Source organism: Fistularia commersonii, chromosome 16, assembly GCF_037954325.1.
Source record: "Fistularia commersonii isolate RoL2024-O1a breed Wild chromosome 16, RoL_Fcom_v1.0, whole genome shotgun sequence".
Classification (NCBI taxonomy): Eukaryota; Metazoa; Chordata; class Actinopteri; order Syngnathiformes; family Fistulariidae; genus Fistularia; species Fistularia commersonii.
The window spans coordinates 15,267,430-15,286,286 of NC_141299.1; the positions used below are offsets into that span (position 1 = coordinate 15,267,430).

Genomic DNA, 18,857 nt, shown 5'->3' on the forward strand with positions numbered 1-18,857 from the left:
TCATGTTGTAAGAAGGACATGGCCTTTGCTCCTTTTCCTGCTGCTATAAAAGACTCCCAGGTCAAGGAACCATTACACCGCCACCAGAGGACCCACAGTCGAAATGGCGAGGAAAAATCTCCTCATTTACGTTGGACTATTTATGTTAGTGTTTTTGCAATCGACTTTATCTATTTCAGGTAAGGATATACAATCAATTTGTTTCTTTATTGTCCAATCATGATACAACAGAAACTAAATACCTAAAAAAAAAAAAAAAAAAAAAAGGCTATCAATGATATTTTGGACAGCTAAAATAAAAAGACATAAAAACGTCTTCACATTCACATAAATACCTGGCATGAATAAAATACACAATGTCATTTCTGGTCTGGAAGTTGGTGTCTGTCTTTTTTTTTTTTCTTTTCTATAGAGGAAGAATTCCACGCCAGCTATTGGAATAACAAGGGCAGCCAGGCTCTTCACACCGCTCTGAATATTCAGCCTAATCTTCATCAAGCCAAGAACCTTATCCTCTTCCTGGGGGACGGTAAGGCCGAGAGAGGACTTTCCAGCAGCACAGACTTTAAAGAATTGATAAGAAGAATAAATTTCCCAATTAAGGGACAATAATTGGGGTTATATCTAGGTTCTAATATATGATGTCAGACTTTTGATTGGCTGTGGGGAACAGCCAATCAAACGTCTCCAAAATAAGTTAAAAATGGTACAATATGATTTTTATGTTGTTTCATCGGAATATTTAAGAACTGATTTTCTTCACATAAGAGTCATAAGACAGTATTATAGATTTGAGAACGACAGGAAATATTACAAGCCGCAGTCGCTAACTTGAGTACCTTTCAACGCCCTTTAAACTCTCACATCAGCAAAGCTTCATGAAGTTTCATGGAAGAACAATAAAAACCCTGTTTCTCCTCCGTCGATGTTATCAATCGCGGTCAGTGTTTGCTTTTCCACCTGCCAGGTATGGGAATACCGACGGTGACCGCCGCACGAATCCTCAAAGGCCAGTTAGCAGGGAAATCTGGAGAGGAGACCTGTCTGTCGATGGAAGCCTTCCCTCACCTGGCACTATCTAAGGTCAAACTCGCTTTTTATGCATATATACACACACACTCACACACACACTCACATTATTTTCAATGATTTGATGATCGTATTTAATCATGGCAGCAATCCATGTCAAATGTCACTGATGCAAACATCTAGCTGATAACCCAAAAACTATTACTGCCGGTATTTGGCTCTGCAGACGTACAACGTGGACCAGCAGATGCCAGATAGCGCCGGCACGGCGACGGCGTACCTGTGTGGAGTGAAAGCAAACTACGGTACCTTGGGTGTCACCGCTGCCGCCAAAAGGGAAAACTGCAGCACCGTGAGGGGTAATGAGGTGACATCTGTTCTGCATCGGGCCAAAAAAGCAGGTGGGCTTATTATCGGTTTTACCACATGGTGCCATTATTCAGACGTGAGCTTGAATCGCTTTTCAGTATTTTTTTTTTTTGTCTCCTGCAAGGGCTTTTGTTTTTATGGCAGAAATTAAAAGACAATTGTGTTTGATCAGAAAGAACAGAATTATCCCCGGATTGTTCAGGCTGGAAGCTTTGTCCTGCTATTCGCCCCATTCCTATGAATGCAATGTGCCAGGGAGACCTGGATAAAATGTTACATTGACAAATACATTAAAATTTGTGGAGTAATAAAGGCAAGAAAAAAAATAATAAAATGTATTAAATAAAAGATTAGTACTAAAATAAATTTTACAAAAAATTACAAAAAAGAAATAAATATGTTTGTGTCTGTATGTATTTATATACATATGTTATATTTGTGTATACATATGTATACATATATGCATATATGTGTACATACATACATACATACACATGTATACATAAATACTGTATATGCAAAATGTCATGATGTTTAACAAATACAATCACTTATACATATATATATATATACATATATGCACACACAGACACACACACGTATATACGCATGTATAACATATATATATACACATATATATCCATGCAAAATGTCAAAGTTGCATACGTAAAAAGTATGTAGAAACTTGTGTCAATTTCAAAATGTTTAACAAATAAAATCACTTACATTTTGTTGCAGGGAAGTCAGTGGGCATTGTCACAACAACACGGGTGCAGCACGCCTCGCCGGGTGCAAACTACGCCCACACGCCCGAGAGAGGCTGGTACGCTGACTCCGACCTTTCCACTGAAGCTGTCCAAAATGGGTGTCACGACATTGCATACCAACTTGTTCACAACACAGAGATAAATGTAAGTTTTAATATGATGTTTGTTTTTGTCTTTTTTTTCCGCAAATAAATAAATGAATAAAAGCACCAAAATGCAGACATACATTTCTACATGTATTTTCAAATCATACTGTGTAATTTTCGCAGTGTAGACACTGCGTCCAGGAGAGCCTGGACAAATTGTAAATATATATGTGATTTTGTGTGTACATATATATACTTATGCACAAATGTGTACATATATATGTAATTGTTTTGTAACATATGCATGTATATACATCATATATTTATACAAATACACACCTACATATATAAATACCTATACATGTACACGTCTATCTATCTATCTATCTATCTATCTATCTATCTATCTATCTATCTATCTATCTATCTATCTATCTATCTATCTATCTATCTATCTATCGGATTTGATCATTTATACATTTACGTTTGATAAGCACAGGAAAGTAATGAGGGAATAGCAAACTCCCAAGTAAATGTTCGGTCACTGTTCTCACTCCTCTGCTGGTTGAAAGGGGTTCTTGGTCCACAAAGTAATTTTTGGACCAATTTTTGACATTTTAAAGGAAATGAGTGAATGAATGAAGAGCATGCGTTTCGTCATCATATCACAGTACCTCTCAAAGATTTTTGGTTTCTTTTTCACGGAAGTGTCTATTGTAAACGTTCAGTTTTGCAAGATGTGCATTGTCACTCACTGTGCTACTGCCATCTGAAGTGAGCGCACAAGAGATACGATCAACAGAAACTTCCAGCACCTTTTGCCAGAACTGAGCATCTGAAGTGGAAAAACATAATGTAGAAACCCTTTCTGTTCTGTCAACCTCATCTGATCTGAGACTCGCTTGGCGTTGAGTGAATAATGACATTTATTTTGAGAGAATGATGTGGTTGTCTGTCAAACCAGGTCATTCTCGGGGGAGGTCGGGAATACATGTTTCCCGACACGGTGAAGGACCCAGAATATTCCAACAAAACGGGAGTCCGAAAGGACGGGAAGGATCTTGTTGGAGAGTGGTTGAAGAATAAGAAGGTAAATGATGGGTATTCAGGTGTGTGTTATCACACACACACACACACACACACACACACACCTTTCACCTGCAAGACATTAACATCTGCTTTTTTTTTCTTCTTGCTAACAGAGGGCCTCATATGTTTGGAACAAAAAGCAATTTGATGCCATCAATCCAGCAAATACAGATTTCCTGATTGGTGAGGACGTTTTACTTCGTCAATAACATATTATCTAAGATCATCACATAGTTCAGTTTCGTGACTTACACAACGAAACAACAAAAAATTGTACATAAATAGTACAAAATAGCTTAGAAACAAAGCAACTGAGATGAGATAAAGGGCTATCTAGGTATCTCAGAACATGTTTTCTCATAACTTTGATACAATTTAATAATCTATATCATTTCTATTTATTCGAATCTTGAATATTTCATTGACTGCTGACAGACGAAAAATCTACTCTTCTCTCTTAAGGTCTCTTTGAGCCGAGGGATTGCCGTTACGAGTTGGAACGTGATAAGGCTTTGGATCCCTCCCTCACTGAAATGATGGAGAAAGCGATCAGAATTCTCAGCAAAAACCCAAAGGGATATTACCTCTTTGTGGAAGATGAGTGCTTCTTAACTAATATTCACCTGAAGCATTTTCAGCAGCTGCTGGATTATTGAATGGTATTTAATTAGACATATTTAATGACATATTGGATACTTTGTTTTGTCATTTAAGAGGGAGAATTGATCACGGTCACCATGGCGGGAGGGCCAAAATGGCTCTCTATGAGGCCGTCGAGTTTGACCGCGCGATCGGACGAGCCGCCGAAATCACCAGTGAGCTGGACACATTATCCGTGGTCACCGCAGACCATTCTCACGTCTTTGCTTTCGGAGGATACTCTACCAGAGGAAACCCTGTATTAGGTAAATTTTCTCCTCGCTGCGTTTCACGGTAGCGTGACCTGCAAGTTAATTGGTTTTCACACGTTGAAACCCCCTCGATTCCCAGGGGTTTCTCGACAGCTAGCGAAAGACAACAAGCACTTTACAACTGCGGTGTATGGAAATGGACCAGGGTACCAGATTGTCAATGGAATCCGACCCGATATGAATCCGTCGATGTCATGTGAGTACGGCGTGTTGGTCAGGGAGCAGAAAGTAGTTTAGTGGCTCCATCTTGTGGTGTAAAACTCAAGCATGGAGCCCTTGTTGACCCCTCAAAGTCAAAGTCAGCATTATTATCAATTTCTCCACATGTACTGGACATACAGAGGAATCGAGAAGACGTTTTTCACTCTCCCACGATGACATGAAATGAATAAAATGATAATAATAGAGTGCACATTAGCAGATAAACAGTAAAGTGCACAATAAATGTACAATAAACACAGTATAAAGTGCATGCAGATGCAATCTACTGGTTCTGAGGGGAAAGGACAGAGATTAAACAGCATAAAACCCAAAATGTATAAATATATGTAATTTGAATTTCAATATAGACAGTAGCAGCAGTTTTCTCTGCAGATGCAATAAAAAAGGGTAATAACATTTAAATAATATTTGACCCATTTAATCTGTCATATCTATATCCATCTAGTTCCAAGCTGGAAGACATTTAAGCAAAAAATATTGTTGCAGTTATGTGTGAATTGAATTATATAGGTATAGATAATTTGCATATATTCTTCAGAAATGTAATTTTCTCAGCATCAAAGGTTGCTTTGATTCAGTGATTGAGCTGAATTAGATTGTATCATACTTTTCGGTGGAGTTTCACATTGTTTCAACACCCTTTTGATGGGACGTGTGCTTTATCTTTCATGGCTGACTATGTTTTCCCCTGAAAAATGTGCTTGTTTAATATGGTCTCTCTCGCTCTCCTCTACAGCGACTAATGAGTATAGACAGCAGGCTGCTGTTCCTCTTCGTTCAGAGACCCATGGCATAGAGGACGTGGCCATTTTTGCCAAAGGTCCGATGTCACACCTCTTCCACGGGGTCCAGGAGCAGAGCTACATTGCCCACGCGATGGCTTACGCTGCTTGTTTGGAACCCTACAAAGACTGCAAGCTTCCTCCCAGCAGTGCTTCTGGATCCGCCGTGCCCAGCCTGCTGCTGCTCCTCATGGGCCTCCTTGTTTTACCTGTCCTCTCTGTATAATTATATTATGACACCTACCTTTCCCCTGACACTTTGTATAAAAAAAAGAAAAAAAAAAAACCTTAAATGCACATGAGCGACACTGTACCCTGTTGCAGAGTGTGTGGAGTGACACATATTTACACACTGCCATGGTAGTTGAATTGTACTTGTCTCCATAACCTTGTTAAGAATAAGTGATTATGGCATGACGCACTGCTGTTCGGTGTATTTATATGAAAAAAATATTATTGCAAGACAATGCAATGGTTAGAGCACCAGCAAGAAGGTGTCCGGTTCGATTTAGACAGAGAGTGTGTTTGCGTGGGGTTTGCATGTTTTCCCCCTGTGTCTCCATGCCCTACCCTCCTCCCCGACAGGCTCTCTGGTTTCCTCCCAGTCTAAAAACCTCAATGTCCCAGACGTGTGAATGAGAGTGAATGGTTGTATGTCTCTATATGTGGCCCTATGACAGCTGGGACAGGCTCCAGCGCCCTGGCTGCAGGATAAGCAGTACACATAATGAATGAATGAATGACTGAATGACTGAATGAATGAATGAATGAATGAATGAATGAATGAATGAATGAATGAATGAATGAATGAACATTTTTGTCTTTACATTTATATCTGATAATACATACAATTACCTTACAGAAATGGCTGTAGATCGGAATATTCACGGGATAATCTCTTTTTTTTCTAATAGCTTTGAATTCTATGTTTTCCATGCGGTTTATGGCTGTTTAAATTTTATATGGTATAATGAACTGTAAAGGGACTCAGTCAAATAATTTCTATATCTATGGCGTATTAATGTAGTTTATATGATTATTCTATCGATATATATATATTTTTTATTATTATTTTCTTTTATTATGTCTATAGACGTTTTAAACACTCGAGGGCGTCCTCTATCCCACTGGTCAGCAATTTTTCAATAAACCTTACAGAAGAAGAAAGCGGAAGTCGAGTGATGATTGACAAGTATAGTGTCCAATGAGGGAAGCGTAAAGACGATCCGAAGGCGGGACTTTACTGCCATTTGCAAAAGGGGCGTTTTGGTGCTTTGGAGGGAATTTCAATCAAAATACAGACGGACATTGAGGTTTATTAAAACCAAGATCATGTTTGTCGTTTTAGACAACGCCTCGTTTCATTTATTTGGGAGAAATTGTTGAGGAGGGTTTTTAAATGCATATTTTATTCCGTATACCCATCATTTTCGTAGTTTATCGTCGCGGGCGCAAATGTTTTGTTCGCGACAGAACCTGTGATGCGGATAAAATAGCGTGCAGATTGAGAAGCTAGCCGCTCCGATGGAGAAGAGATCGAGAATCTAGAACTTTCTAAGCCGAAAAAACATCGCCATGGACCGACGACGCAGGAACAGAAGCCTGGAGACCCAGCTTGTTGAAGCCGTGAACAATGGAGAACCAAGGTGGAGAGTTATAACTATTGTTATTGTTATTAGCAGTAGCAGCAGTAGTAGCAGTAGTAGCAGTAGTAGTAGCAGCAGCAGTAGAAGTAGTTGTAGTAGTAGTAGTAGCAGCAGCATGTTGTAGCATTTTTGTTTTTGCTTTCTTCCAAATTTCCAGGTCTTTTTCTGTACATTGTGATCTGTAGTGAGAGCAGAGAACAAGAAGAGGAAAATCTAGAGGCGGAGGTATGCTCTGGAAAGGAGAGGAATCAAGGTTAGTCGCAGCAAGACAGATGTGTGTGGTGTGGGGATCGAGAAGTTGGAGGATTTCAAGTTTTTGGGGTCAACAGTCCAGGGGAGAGGAGAGTGTGGAAAAGAGGTGAAGACACGGGTTCAAGCAGGTTGGAATGGGTGGAAGAAAGTGTCAGGAGTACGAAGGGATAGAAGACTATCAGCCAAAATGAAAGGAAAGGTGGGCAAGACAGTGGTGAGACCAAAGATGCTGTATGGACTAGAAATAGTAACAATGATGAAAAGACAGGAGGCAGAGCTGGAGGTCGCAGAGATGGAGATGTTAAGGTTCTCTTTGGGAGTGACCAGGATGGATAGGATCAGGAATGAGTCTATCAGAGGAACAGCACATGTTAGATGTTTTGGAGAGAAAGTCAGAGAAGCCAGACTGAGATGGTTGGGTCATGTACAGAGAAGGGATAGTGAATATATTGGTAAACGGATGCTGGAAGGCCAAAGAGAAGATTTATGAATGTTGGAGGAGAGGATATGAAGGAAGTTGGTGTGAGAGAGGAGGATACAGAGAATAGGGTTGGATGGATAAGGTTGAAAGAAAAAGCAGAAAGGAGAAGATTCCTGTATGGAATCAGGCACTTTCACGTTGAGCTAAAGTTATAGGTCTGCTAACCCGGCTGCTGTTGCTAATGTAATAAAGAGTTTTTAAGGAAACATCTTTTAGCATCATCATTGATGTTTAGACACTCAAACAATGACCGTCTGTATTTTCCCAAGTGAGCGAAACGTCCTCGACCGCAGCCTTGTTTTTACTAAACTGCTGTATTTATAAAGAGCATCAAACTGTCTGGCTTCACTGTGGACAGCGAAGTAAGAATTTCATTGTGCAGGAAAACATGTTTCCTGACTATGCAAATGACAATAAACACTGAAAACTTTGATCTCGTTTCTCAAATATACATTGCACGGTTTGCATCTTCGTGTGGGTTTATTTGTGCGAAGGGAAAGGCAGGGTATAACAGATGATTGCATGTCCTGTTAATTAGGACTGATGGACGGCACATGTTAGATTTTCTGGAGATAAAATCAGACTGAGATGGTTTGGACATGGAAGGAGGAAGGATAGTGAAGATCTGGTTAGGAGGATACAGAGGTTGGAACCTCTAGGCAGGACGTCTGGAGAAGATCAGAGGATTTATGATGATTCACTGTGGTGACCCCTGAACGGAGCGGTCAAAAGGAAGAAACATTTTTCAACCCAATGTGTTTGTACATCATACAAAGAGAGGGTAAAAAGATGTACCGGTATATGCATGTAAAAAACACACTCAAAAGGAACCCAAAATCCCAAACCCCCCAAATCTATGAACTAAAACTTTTGGTCAACCATCATGACAACTGATACTGACACTCAGCCATGATATTCTGGGAAAAAAAAATATATATACATATTAAAAATACTTTCAAGGCACATATCTTTCCATTACTCTTACATTAGCAAAAATCTGAAAAACGACAATTAATCCTCTGCAGGTCTGTGGAGCTTCTTCTCTTGCAAGGCGCCAGCCCTGACCTGGTCGGGAAGACGGGCGTTGCTGCAATCCACCTGGCTGTCGGCAAAGAGACGGAGAAGAACATAAGGTGTTTGAAAATCCTGCTGCAGCACGGAGCCGACCCCAATGCGAGGTAAAGGCTTCAGTCAAATGAGATACGGGCCATCTTCTATGACAATCATTTTCAACCATTTTTGAGCGGCGGCACATTTTTTACATTTACAAAATCCTGGGGCACTCCACCAACCAAAATGACACTCTAACACAGTACATATAAAGCATATCGTTAATAATATCGTTTTTTAATGTATTTATACTCAGTGTGAAACCTGGCTATGGAAATGGATATCGTGGCGGTAATGGTAGAAAGACACACACGAAGACACACAAGCTGGCAGTATTAATGTTTCTGCCACAGTCTGGGACTTTTTGATTTAGCTACAAGTTCAGCAACAATGTTGTTATCTTTGAGGGCTCTCTCGTTACCATTGTAGTTTTTCTCAAAAAAATTGCCAGTTTCTCATTGTTTGTACGTAAGCTTCAAAATAGTCCATCGGCTTGTTTTGAACATTTACATTTGGAGATGGTGTTTAAGCTTGCTTGGCACCATAGCGCTATTGGATAGCTTCTCACCACACATCAAGCACAGCGGAGTCGGTGCCGTTGCTTCCCCGGTGAAAATGAATCCAAATGAATGATAGCTTTCGCTTTCTTGCCTCGAGCTCACCGTCTTTTCTTTTTTCTGTTGTCCATCTCCATCACTGTCACTCGCTCATCTTGCTGTGATCCCAAAGTGCCGCTGTCCTGTGTAGCGCAGGACTAACTCTGACATTGACCTCTATGTCATCGCGTCACAGACGTGATGACGTAGCGAGTGGCGTTCCATTTCTTAAGGACAGATGTGCCATATAATCCAGTGCTCCCTAATAATCGCCCACCCCAGTGGAATTGTTATTGCTGATGACAATATTATTTCGAAATGCTTGGAAATTATGAATGAGTTTTTTTGTCCTTGCAATCCACTATAGTCAGAATGATGCTAAATGACAATGTGAATTATAGCGTGTTTATTTATTTGTCTTCAGATCCGCCGAGGGTCTGACTCCCCTTCACATCGCTGCAGCCTGGGGCTGTTATCAAAACCTGAAGCTGCTCTTGATGAATGGGGGGAACCCCAATATGAAGGATACTGTAAGAATGTATATTAAACAAATATTCTCCATTATTTTTTTCCCGAAGGAAAGATTTTTTTTCAAAATGTACTTTTCATTTACTTCAGATATAAACACACAAATTAGTTCCACATAAATAATAGTCTGTAATAGAAATTACTCACAAAAATATTCCACATTCTGATTTTTTTTTTTTTTTTTAATTTATTCTTTTTATTTCTACAGGAAGGAAATACGCCCGGGCAGCTTGCAGAGCAGCAGGAGAACAGAAAGTGCGCCCAGCTTCTTCAGGAGCACCAGGCTAGCTCAGTGGGCACCCAGGAGGATGACAAACCTCACTCTCAATACTGTAAGAGAAGATCATTTAAAACATGTGTTAGGAAGATTTTTTTAAGTAAAAATTGATGTATTGCACTTTGATTTTGTGTTAATTTTCGTGTCATCTTACGTCCGCCCCCCCCCCAGCTAAACTTTCGGACCAGACGGACATGTCCGGCTATCCCGACTCGGACGACAGCTTCAGCTCCCAAGCATCTCTGATCAGCGACTTTGCCGAAGCCCCGTTGAGCAGCACAAGGTGCTCGTCAATGTTCAACGCGTCCAACAGTAACGGAATGCCAAGTTCCAGAATGTTCCAAAGTAACAGGCCTTCTGACGTGCACATCAACCAAAACAATTCCGCACATTGGATATTTGAAGGTCCCTCGATGTTATCGAGCACTCGTATGTCTTCGGTTGCACCCGTAATACCGGCCGTTAACGAAGAGGAATTGTTTCATCGTGACGGTACGTTTTCGTCCAAACCAGATGCGTGTTGTGACGAAAGGGGTAGAAGAACCTGCCCGTCCACAGACGACACACACCAGGTGTTTCCATCCAGGCAGGAGAGCTGTAAGAGTGCAGCTTTGGACTCGGACGAACCCTTCCCAGTTTTTAGTCCTGAATCTCACAAACACCTTTCTGCCACCGGCAACTGCACCAACAACTTGTCTTTTGACCTGTCCGAATACTCGGGGTTTCTGGATTCGCAGCGTATGGCTACGGTTTTGCACAGGGGGCTCGGCATAGACGTCACGTCTCCCGATCACGTCTATGTTTTTTGCCGGGACGGCAGTGAACAGCAGGAAGAGAACATGGAGAAAACTGTCATCAGTCACAAAGCGTTGGAAGACAGCGACGAGGAAACGGATGACGAGAGTGTGAAAGCGGCTTGTCAGGAACTCGCAGAGCAGCCGGCACATCCCTCTGAAGGCAGCTGCGGCAGCGCCACCGGTAGTAGCCATTACAGCAGCTGCGATAGTGAACCTTACACCAGCACCCTAAATTTGACTTTACCCTCCAAGTGCCCCTCACTCCCCGCAGAGGACAAAGTTTCTGCCAAACGAACCGATGGGGTTTTTCCCCCGGATCAGATTGAGCCTCAGCCAGAGAAAGACCTCAATATGTTAGAAAAATTAACCTGCGATGAAGGGAAACATCTGGAAAATGGTGTGGCAGATGTTTTGTGTAAAGCCAGCAAAGTCCAGCCAGAGACAGACACACAAGTCAATAACACCGGGGAATCGCAACTGGACTTCCAGTTCACACTGAGCCCTTTCGTAACTGGCCGGACGCGGTCGCGGCTGACTCGTTGCTCTCAAAGAGAAAGCGGAAAGAGCCTCCTCTTCACCTCCTCGTTGTTTGAGGATACGCTGCCGACTCCGGTTCGAACTCTGCATAAGACGCCCAAGTCTCAGAGGGGCACAGCTTCTTACAGCTCACCGCAGGTTTCCAGACACACTCCATCATGTTCGGGCGACGGCCCGGCGCCGGACTCCCGTCCCGCTGATAGTGGAGACTCATGGCCCGCCGGTCTGAGAGACGGGTCCTGCTTGAGCGGCAGCACACAAGATGATACGTTCATCCTCCCGAAAAGCGTAGCTGAGCGCGGCGTCGCATCGCAGACTCTGAACGACACCGTCGTACCGGAGCAGAATCCGAACTCCTCAGCGGACGCTTACGAGAGGAACCTAAGGGAAGTCATACTCGCCATAGAGGCCCAGGGAAAGGATCTCCCCGAAGATGGGGACTTCCTGACTGACGATGTGACGAGCACAGAGGGGACTACAGAAAAGGTTAAGATATCGGGCGACCCCCATCCCGCAGAAATACACCAGAAACAAGAAAACTCCCGGAGGGCCGCCGACCGTAGCTTTCAGCCAGACTCCATGTCCTCGTCATCCGGTTCAGGCTGCTTTTCCCCACGGAGGTCCAGAGAAGACTCTCACCTCTCCGGTACTCCGGGCACCGGCTGCACCCCTCGATACAGCATCAACCGCCTGTCGAGCTACAGGCGGCCGAGCCACCTGGTCGAGGTCTCCTACACCCCCGGCGGGCGTCCGCACCTGCAGGACGCGTCCGAACCCATCGAGTACCTTTACACCGATACGGAACGGGGCCACAAGCTGATCGAAACCCACGTCCCGCCGGCCGCCAACACCTCGCTCAGCTCGAACACGACCGGCGGCGAGGAGACCCTCCTCTACGACTGGCGCTCCATGCAGACGGGGGCCGGAGCCGGCAAGGAGAACCGGAAAGTGCCGGAGCAAAATGAGAGCGCCGACCGGGCGGAGGAGCGGCTGCTGCGAGAGACGGAGGGGATGACCGACAAACAGCTGAGGCAGAGGCTGGTGGAGCTGGGGGAAAACCCGGGGCCCATCAGCAATCGCACCCGGCCCGCCTACATGCGAAGGCTGCGTGCCTTGTTGACGGAATCAAATTGCCAAACACCACGTCAGCAGAAACCATCAGAACCGGAAAAGACAGGTAATTAAATCCTCTTTATTTGTCTAATGATTGTGGTTATTAAAAAAAAAAAAAAAAAAAAAAAGCAGTGTCGAGTCAACCTTTGGTTTTTATTACAGTTTTCATTAAGAGTGACATAATCATGAATTAGTTGTTCAGCAAGTTAGCAAGTTAGGCTATGCAGTGTGTGTGTGTGTGTACGTTTGTGTGTCTCTGTCCAAAAAAAAAAAAAAAAAAACCCTCACTAGCCCAAGCTTACTGTTCTGTATATTTCCTGTGCATCGTGTATTTGCAGTCCCTATGTCCTCTATTGTAAGTCGCTTTGGATAAAAGTGTCTGCCAAATGCAATGTAATGTAATGTAATGTAGTTGTTGTCTTGGGTCATAACAGAATATCTGAGGCCTTAAGTTTTGTTAAAAATATGCACGTAAAGTAGCCTAAAAATGAACACCAGTGTATTTCTGGTTAAACTTGTGGATCGCAGAACCACCGTGCTAAAATATGAACCTTATCGCAATTCATTTTATTATAATTGGAATTTTCCCCACCATTTATATACTTTTCCTCAGAACCAGATTTGGGTTTCAGCCCCGAGCTGAATCTGGCCCTGCGGACCTTCAATCTGCCCGACTGCCAGGCCGACGAGCAGGCGTTGTCCCGGCAATTCGACCAACCGGATCAGAACAGGAAGTGGAGGGAGGGTGTCATCAAATCCAGCTTCAACTACCTTCTGCTTGACCCGAGGTCTGCGTCTCTGTATTTTATTTTATTTTTTTTTTGTCTTTGCCCTCTACACACTTAAAACTAAACATCTTTCGCCCCATGATTTTAAAAATGATGATCTCTTTAATGGATTTGCGATCTGCCCACAACAATAAACGATGCGTTATTTTATACGGTTTCACCGAATATCTTGCACCTGCAAGTTCCGCACATTGTTTTAACTGTCAAAATGTTCCAGCTGCCCTCGACGCTGCCGCCGCTCCCCTTTTTAAACTCAGGTTCAAGTCATCTAGCTTCTAGAAAGCGGCCTTTATAAATGACCACGGGGGGGAAACTGCAACCTTAAGACAGAATGTAGGAAATGAAGGGTTTTACAAAAAATGTCTGATCTTGTAATAGAAGATGCTGTTAAATTTTTTTTTTTTTACTAAAGACATGTCCATCACCCTGATCGATGTATCCCATTGTCCCTATCACATCTTTAAATTTTAATATGTATCTTTTTTTATAAATAAGGCTAGTTAGTCTCCATCACTGCGACGGGGATGAACCATCACTCAGACCAGCCTTTTGTTTTTCTCCGCCAGAGTGACGGCGAACCTTCCCTTCCGTAGCCACACCATGACGCCGCAGGAGTGTTTCCAAACCTTTATCGGCGCTGTGTTTTACGTGGGCAAAGGGAAACGGTCCCGGCCCTACAGCCATCTTTACGAGGCCTTGGAATACTACAAAGGGGACAAGACCTCCAAGGTGAGGTGACGTGCAAAAAACAACCGTAATTTCAAGACTATAAGCCGCTTTGAACACTGTGGCTTAAACAATGATGTGGCTAATTTATTGTTTTTTTTTTTTTTTTTATGGGCTAACATGCTTTATGGCGCCAAAATATTTAGCCTTGTCACATCTGACCAATGAAATTACATGTAGACACCGCAGAATACATATTGACAATGTTGAGAGCAACTATTAAAAGAGAGACTGAGGATGTGCGTGACCGAGCAATTCTGAGGATGTTTGACTCCGACGCGGAGGAAGACAACTTTGGTGGTTTTCGTGTGCAGGATAAAAGATAGCGATCAATGACTGTTGCTGGTAGGCTTCTGTATTTTTTTTTTTTTTTTTTTAACCAGACGTGTTACAGACACTGTCAGGGGGAAAAAAAAAGCATTTGCAATATGTATTTAATTAAAAGTTTAAAAAATCTTTCTGTGTAAATCACGTTATAGATGGACACTTGCGGCTTATAAACAAGTGTGGCCTTCATATTTACAGTTTTTTTTTTTTTTTTTTTTCAAATCTAGACTTATATTCTGGTGCGCTTAATAGTCTGAAAGTTGCAATATTTTAGAATATCTAAATGAAATTTAAATTGAATGAATGTTTTTTTAAAAAAAAAAATTAAATGACTTTTTTCCTCCCCCTGGCAGAAACTGTGCCCGAAAGTGCTGCATATCCTGCAGGTGTGGAACACTGGGCTGGGCGTCATCTCACTGCACTGCTTCCAGAACGTCATACCGGTGGAGGCTTACACCAGAGAGGCCTGCATGGTGGAGGCCATCGGTGAGAACCAGGGCCATCAAACTCCTAAGTGGCGGTGTTTAGTTATTTTTTTTATAGCCATGTTTTGTTGGGTTTTTTTTTTGTTTTTTTTTGGCGACACGGTGGCGTAGCGTTTAGCGCTTCTGCCTCACAGCAAGAACGTCCCCGGTTGGATTGCAACCTCGGGCTTTTCTGTTTGTAGTTTTCCCCGTTTTTACGTGGGTTTCCTCCCACAGTCCAAGAACATGCACGAGGCTCATCGGAAGCCGTGTCCTCCACAAAAGCATCGGCAGAATGAATGCGTGTTATTTCATTTGCATCCTACTCCGCTCTCCTCACTTTGACAGAACGCGCTCTCTAGCTGTATTTATTTTTTTAGTATCTATTATTTAACCGGAGTTGCTATTTTTCTCAAGTTTTGAGGCTCCGTCAGTAGTTTTGCTCATTATAAGCCGCTAGCATTGGCTTATTTTTACACGTAAGCGAATGCTATCATATCGTGGTTTAAACTGAAACAAGGCAGAAGAGTTGCCTCTTAACAGTAGTGTCAATACTCGGGGCAGCTCAGCCGGCAGATCGATCCTCACGGGATCCTGCTGCGGGTTCTAAAGCACCACTTCATTCTCCCGTCCGTCTCCCAGGGTTGAAGATGCTCAGCAATCAGAAGCGCGGGGATTTCTACGGCGTGGTTTCCAACTGGGTGGGGAAGAGGAAGCGCGAGCTGGGCGTTCACCTGCTGTACCGGGCCATGCAGATCTTCCTGGCGGAAGGTGAGCGGCAGCTCCGGCCGGCCGACATCCGACAATGAAAACTCTTGGAGAGACTCTGCGCGGGAGAAGACCACTAGTCTTGGGATTATACTTGATTTCTGCACTGGATGGCGGGAAATTTCAAGTCAAGTTTCTAAACTGGTAAAACCGTGAGCTGCAGGCAGAATACAGTTTATCTTATCCTCTAATTTACATCCCTTGACCGTCTCACTTTTTGTCTGCTTTTTTTTTTTTGTGACTCCAAATTGCAGATATTTTACAACTTATTTTCCCGATTGAAAGGAATTCGTACGGGATATGAATCATTCACTCGCCCCTTCACGATGAAATCATGCATTTTTTTCAGTTTACTGAATATCCTACTTGTGTAACTTTGATACGCGATAGTGAATTAAGAGACTGCTACCGCGGGACCTTCAGAAGCAACATTGCGCCACCCATAGCTTTTGCTACATCTGTATTCAAATTCAATACAGTTTTACAAGCAAGCTCCTAAGCACGTCGAACAACAAGCGGCCGAGTCAAGCATCTCTCAGCCCAAGGACACAGATCCTTGGGCTCCACGCATCCATTACAAAGTTGACTGATTATGGAGGCTATTTGTAAAACGTTGCACAGACCATATCAACAAAAACTAGTTATCTGGTCGTTGTCAGTTATCATAGCCTAACGCAACGTATCTTAAAAAGCGGATCTTGGGCTAGTTTGTCGTCGACCCGCATCACTTCGGTGCATGTTTCCTTGTGGGGTCGGGTCATGTGGGAGGAGATGAAGTCTCCCAACTTTGGGGGAAAAAAAAAATTACATCCATTTTCAGTTACAAAAAAAACACATTTTCAATATAATAAAAATGAAATGTTAAAATATTAATGCTTTTCTATCATCGGTCAATGTGAAATCCCACCCTTGTGAAATCCTCCTCCATAATAGTCCAGGTTGACACACATGTTGGTACACATCAGTGACGAATCACAATTTCGTGTTGCTGCAGCTAGAAATTATGGGATACCGTCACAACCTGGTGTCAAAGAGGATGTACATTTCAAAATCTGCTCAGCAGCAAAGCACAAATTCTTGTTGTGGAGTGTTTATTACGGGGCTATATTTTCTTTGTTGCATTGAATTAATGTAGATTTTTTTAAATACAAAAACATGACAAATTGAGATGGATTTACATTGTTGTTGTTTTTTTAATTTATATGTGTTTTTTTGACAGTCAGAGTGGTTTTTATGTATAGTCATCAGTGAGTAAGCAAAAACTGTCACTTACGTCATTTTATTTTGGCCGCTGGCAAACCCTCTCAGGTCACTGAAACATTTGTCTCCTTCAGATATTTCAGTTGTGCATTTATGCTACAAAACACTAACGTGCCCCCTTATACTCCCTTCATGCTACGTAGCTGTTATTTTTGGACCATTATACTGGGAGGAAAAAAATAAATCTTTGTTTTAATTGTGTAAAACTCCCCCCCATCATCTATGATAATCACAAACCAATGTATGTAGCTTTTGGGAGAGCAAGAATATTTATTTTATACAATTATGATGAATGTCTTTTGCTCCAGTGCATTGTTTGTGAGGCCAAAGCATTGCATGATACAAAATTATCAAAAATAAACCTTTTTTTTTTCATGTTTTAACTGAATTATTTGCAGAGAAATTCCACAGCAGAGTAAATTAATGCTGTTCTATTTGGTCGCGTAAGAGCTTCAATGGGTGACACTGGTGTCTGATGTGATTTTTTTTTTTGTTTCAGTAGCTCAGCTTATTTTGATTGTGGGTGCATCCACGTCTGTTCCCCTATAAACTGAAAACGCCATTAAATCTAAGCAGATACACATTGCAACAATCCGTAATCCCAACGGGGAATTTCTTGTGCCATCGAGTGTGATGTCACAATAGATGTGTGTATACCATTGTCTTGAAAGGAAAAAAAAAGAAACAAGAAGTTGTGCATTTTATTTTTGTACATGGTTTATTAGAAATGCATCTGTCCATGTGTGACTCTTTGGTTTTTATTTTTCAATATTAAAGACCAAACATCTTAGTATAGTAAATCAAATGCAGAGCATACATTCTTAATGTGTTCCTCTTAAAGGTCATTCCTATTTTTTTTTTTTTTCGTTCTTCCTCCTCTATGGAAATACAGAGTCCTCCTCCTATCCAGTGATAGAGATGCAATCTGAACTTCCTGTCAAGTCGCACTGCCTGTGTTTGCCTCCTTTTGGCTGGAGGCGAGGTTGGGGGAGGGCCGGGGCGGGAGGCGGGAGGCGGGGGGCGGCTAGCGGGCTGATAAACAATGCCATCATCTGCATTTTCGTGATGCTAGTCTTTGTGACGCTCAGCTGGAATCTGGGACACAGTTGCATTCATCGTTCAGTGAGCTCTTCCACACAGTTAAACCCACCGACAGCAATGAATGTTGATTGTGACCTTTGCTGTGGTTTCGAAGCTTTTTTTCCCCCCCCTGCAGAAAGGGGGTACCTTCTTTAGCGGGTTCGTTCGCGGCGGAGGAAACTCGGCGTCCTTTCTCTGACGGACGCTCGCCACTCCAGATCTCTTGCTTCTTCTTTCACTTCGGGGACACTGACTGATAAAAGGCCTTCCACAGGGTACAATCAACGGTCGATGGTTTTTCAATTTAGCTCAAACTCACCGACAGCGTTGAATGTTCACTGAGGCGGGCAGAGACCTGATGGTGACCGAGGATGAGATGTGGAAGGGGGCGCGTCTTCTTTGTGGGGCGAAGAGCCCCCGATCTCACTACTTTACCGAATCGCAGAGTATTTATCCTCACTCTGATGATGCTTCTGTCTCGTTGTTGCATATTAAACTAAAGATAAAACTGTGTTATCCCTTTTGAAAGGGCAATCTCAATCTTAAATACTGTCAGTGCTTGACTTTAAGAGGAAAATGCGAGATGGTAGAGAACACATATTAAGAGAAAATTGTCAAAATCTTAACGCTTCTGCGCCGCTGTGAGAGGAAGTTTGCTTCGCGGGCTAAATCCTGGGAACGTCGGGCCAGTCACGCCACAAGTGTATGCGAACCTTTTTTAACAAGCAGCTGAGGGAAGGAGAGTCATCTTGAAACTACTGACTCATGGTGGCTTTAGGTAAACAAGCAGCCAGTCATTATACACAGCGGAGGAACACACTTTTACATGGCCTGGACAAAAATATGTAAAAA

The 18,857-nt window shown here is 42.6% G+C and overlaps 2 protein-coding genes across 2 annotated transcripts; both read left to right on the top strand.

The window, feature by feature from the left end:
* The first annotated feature begins 35 nt into the window (after positions 1 to 35).
* Positions 36 to 5,481, top strand: alpi.2 (alkaline phosphatase, intestinal, tandem duplicate 2). The gene is made up of 11 exons (XM_086161718.1): positions 36 to 179; positions 413 to 529; positions 968 to 1,083; positions 1,256 to 1,430; positions 2,137 to 2,309; positions 3,216 to 3,341; positions 3,454 to 3,523; positions 3,803 to 3,941; positions 4,055 to 4,245; positions 4,331 to 4,447; positions 5,210 to 5,481. Exons 1-11 carry the CDS (start codon positions 104 to 106, stop codon positions 5,479 to 5,481), a joined length of 1,572 nt encoding a protein of 523 aa, XP_086017844.1. The 5' UTR covers positions 36 to 103.
* A 1,098-nt stretch (positions 5,482 to 6,579) lies between these two features.
* On the top strand, positions 6,580 to 17,738 carry LOC147226060 (uncharacterized). Its single transcript, XM_086162144.1, has 9 exons — positions 6,580 to 6,901; positions 8,660 to 8,812; positions 9,765 to 9,870; positions 10,077 to 10,200; positions 10,317 to 12,656; positions 13,206 to 13,380; positions 13,947 to 14,109; positions 14,787 to 14,919; positions 15,540 to 17,738. Exons 1-9 carry the CDS (start codon positions 6,831 to 6,833, stop codon positions 15,704 to 15,706), a joined length of 3,432 nt encoding a protein of 1,143 aa, XP_086018270.1. The 5' UTR covers positions 6,580 to 6,830; the 3' UTR covers positions 15,707 to 17,738.
* Positions 17,739 to 18,857: the final 1,119 nt, after the last annotated feature.

Bases quoted from the DNA above. Each gene is read 5' to 3' on its own strand.
- alpi.2 (XM_086161718.1), top strand. From the start codon at position 104: ATGGCGAGGAAAAATCTCCTCATTTACGTTGGACTATTTATGTTAGTG. The intron at 4,246-4,330 runs GTAAATTTTCTC...CTCGATTCCCAG, and splicing joins CAGAGGAAACCCTGTATTAG to GGGTTTCTCGACAGCTAGCG. The intron at 4,448-5,209 runs GTGAGTACGGCG...TCTCCTCTACAG, and splicing joins TATGAATCCGTCGATGTCAT to CGACTAATGAGTATAGACAG.
- LOC147226060 (XM_086162144.1), top strand. From the start codon at position 6,831: ATGGACCGACGACGCAGGAACAGAAGCCTGGAGACCCAGCTTGTTGAA. The intron at 8,813-9,764 runs GTAAAGGCTTCA...ATTTGTCTTCAG, and splicing joins GGAGCCGACCCCAATGCGAG to ATCCGCCGAGGGTCTGACTC. The intron at 10,201-10,316 runs GTAAGAGAAGAT...CCCCCCCCCCAG, and splicing joins CAAACCTCACTCTCAATACT to CTAAACTTTCGGACCAGACG.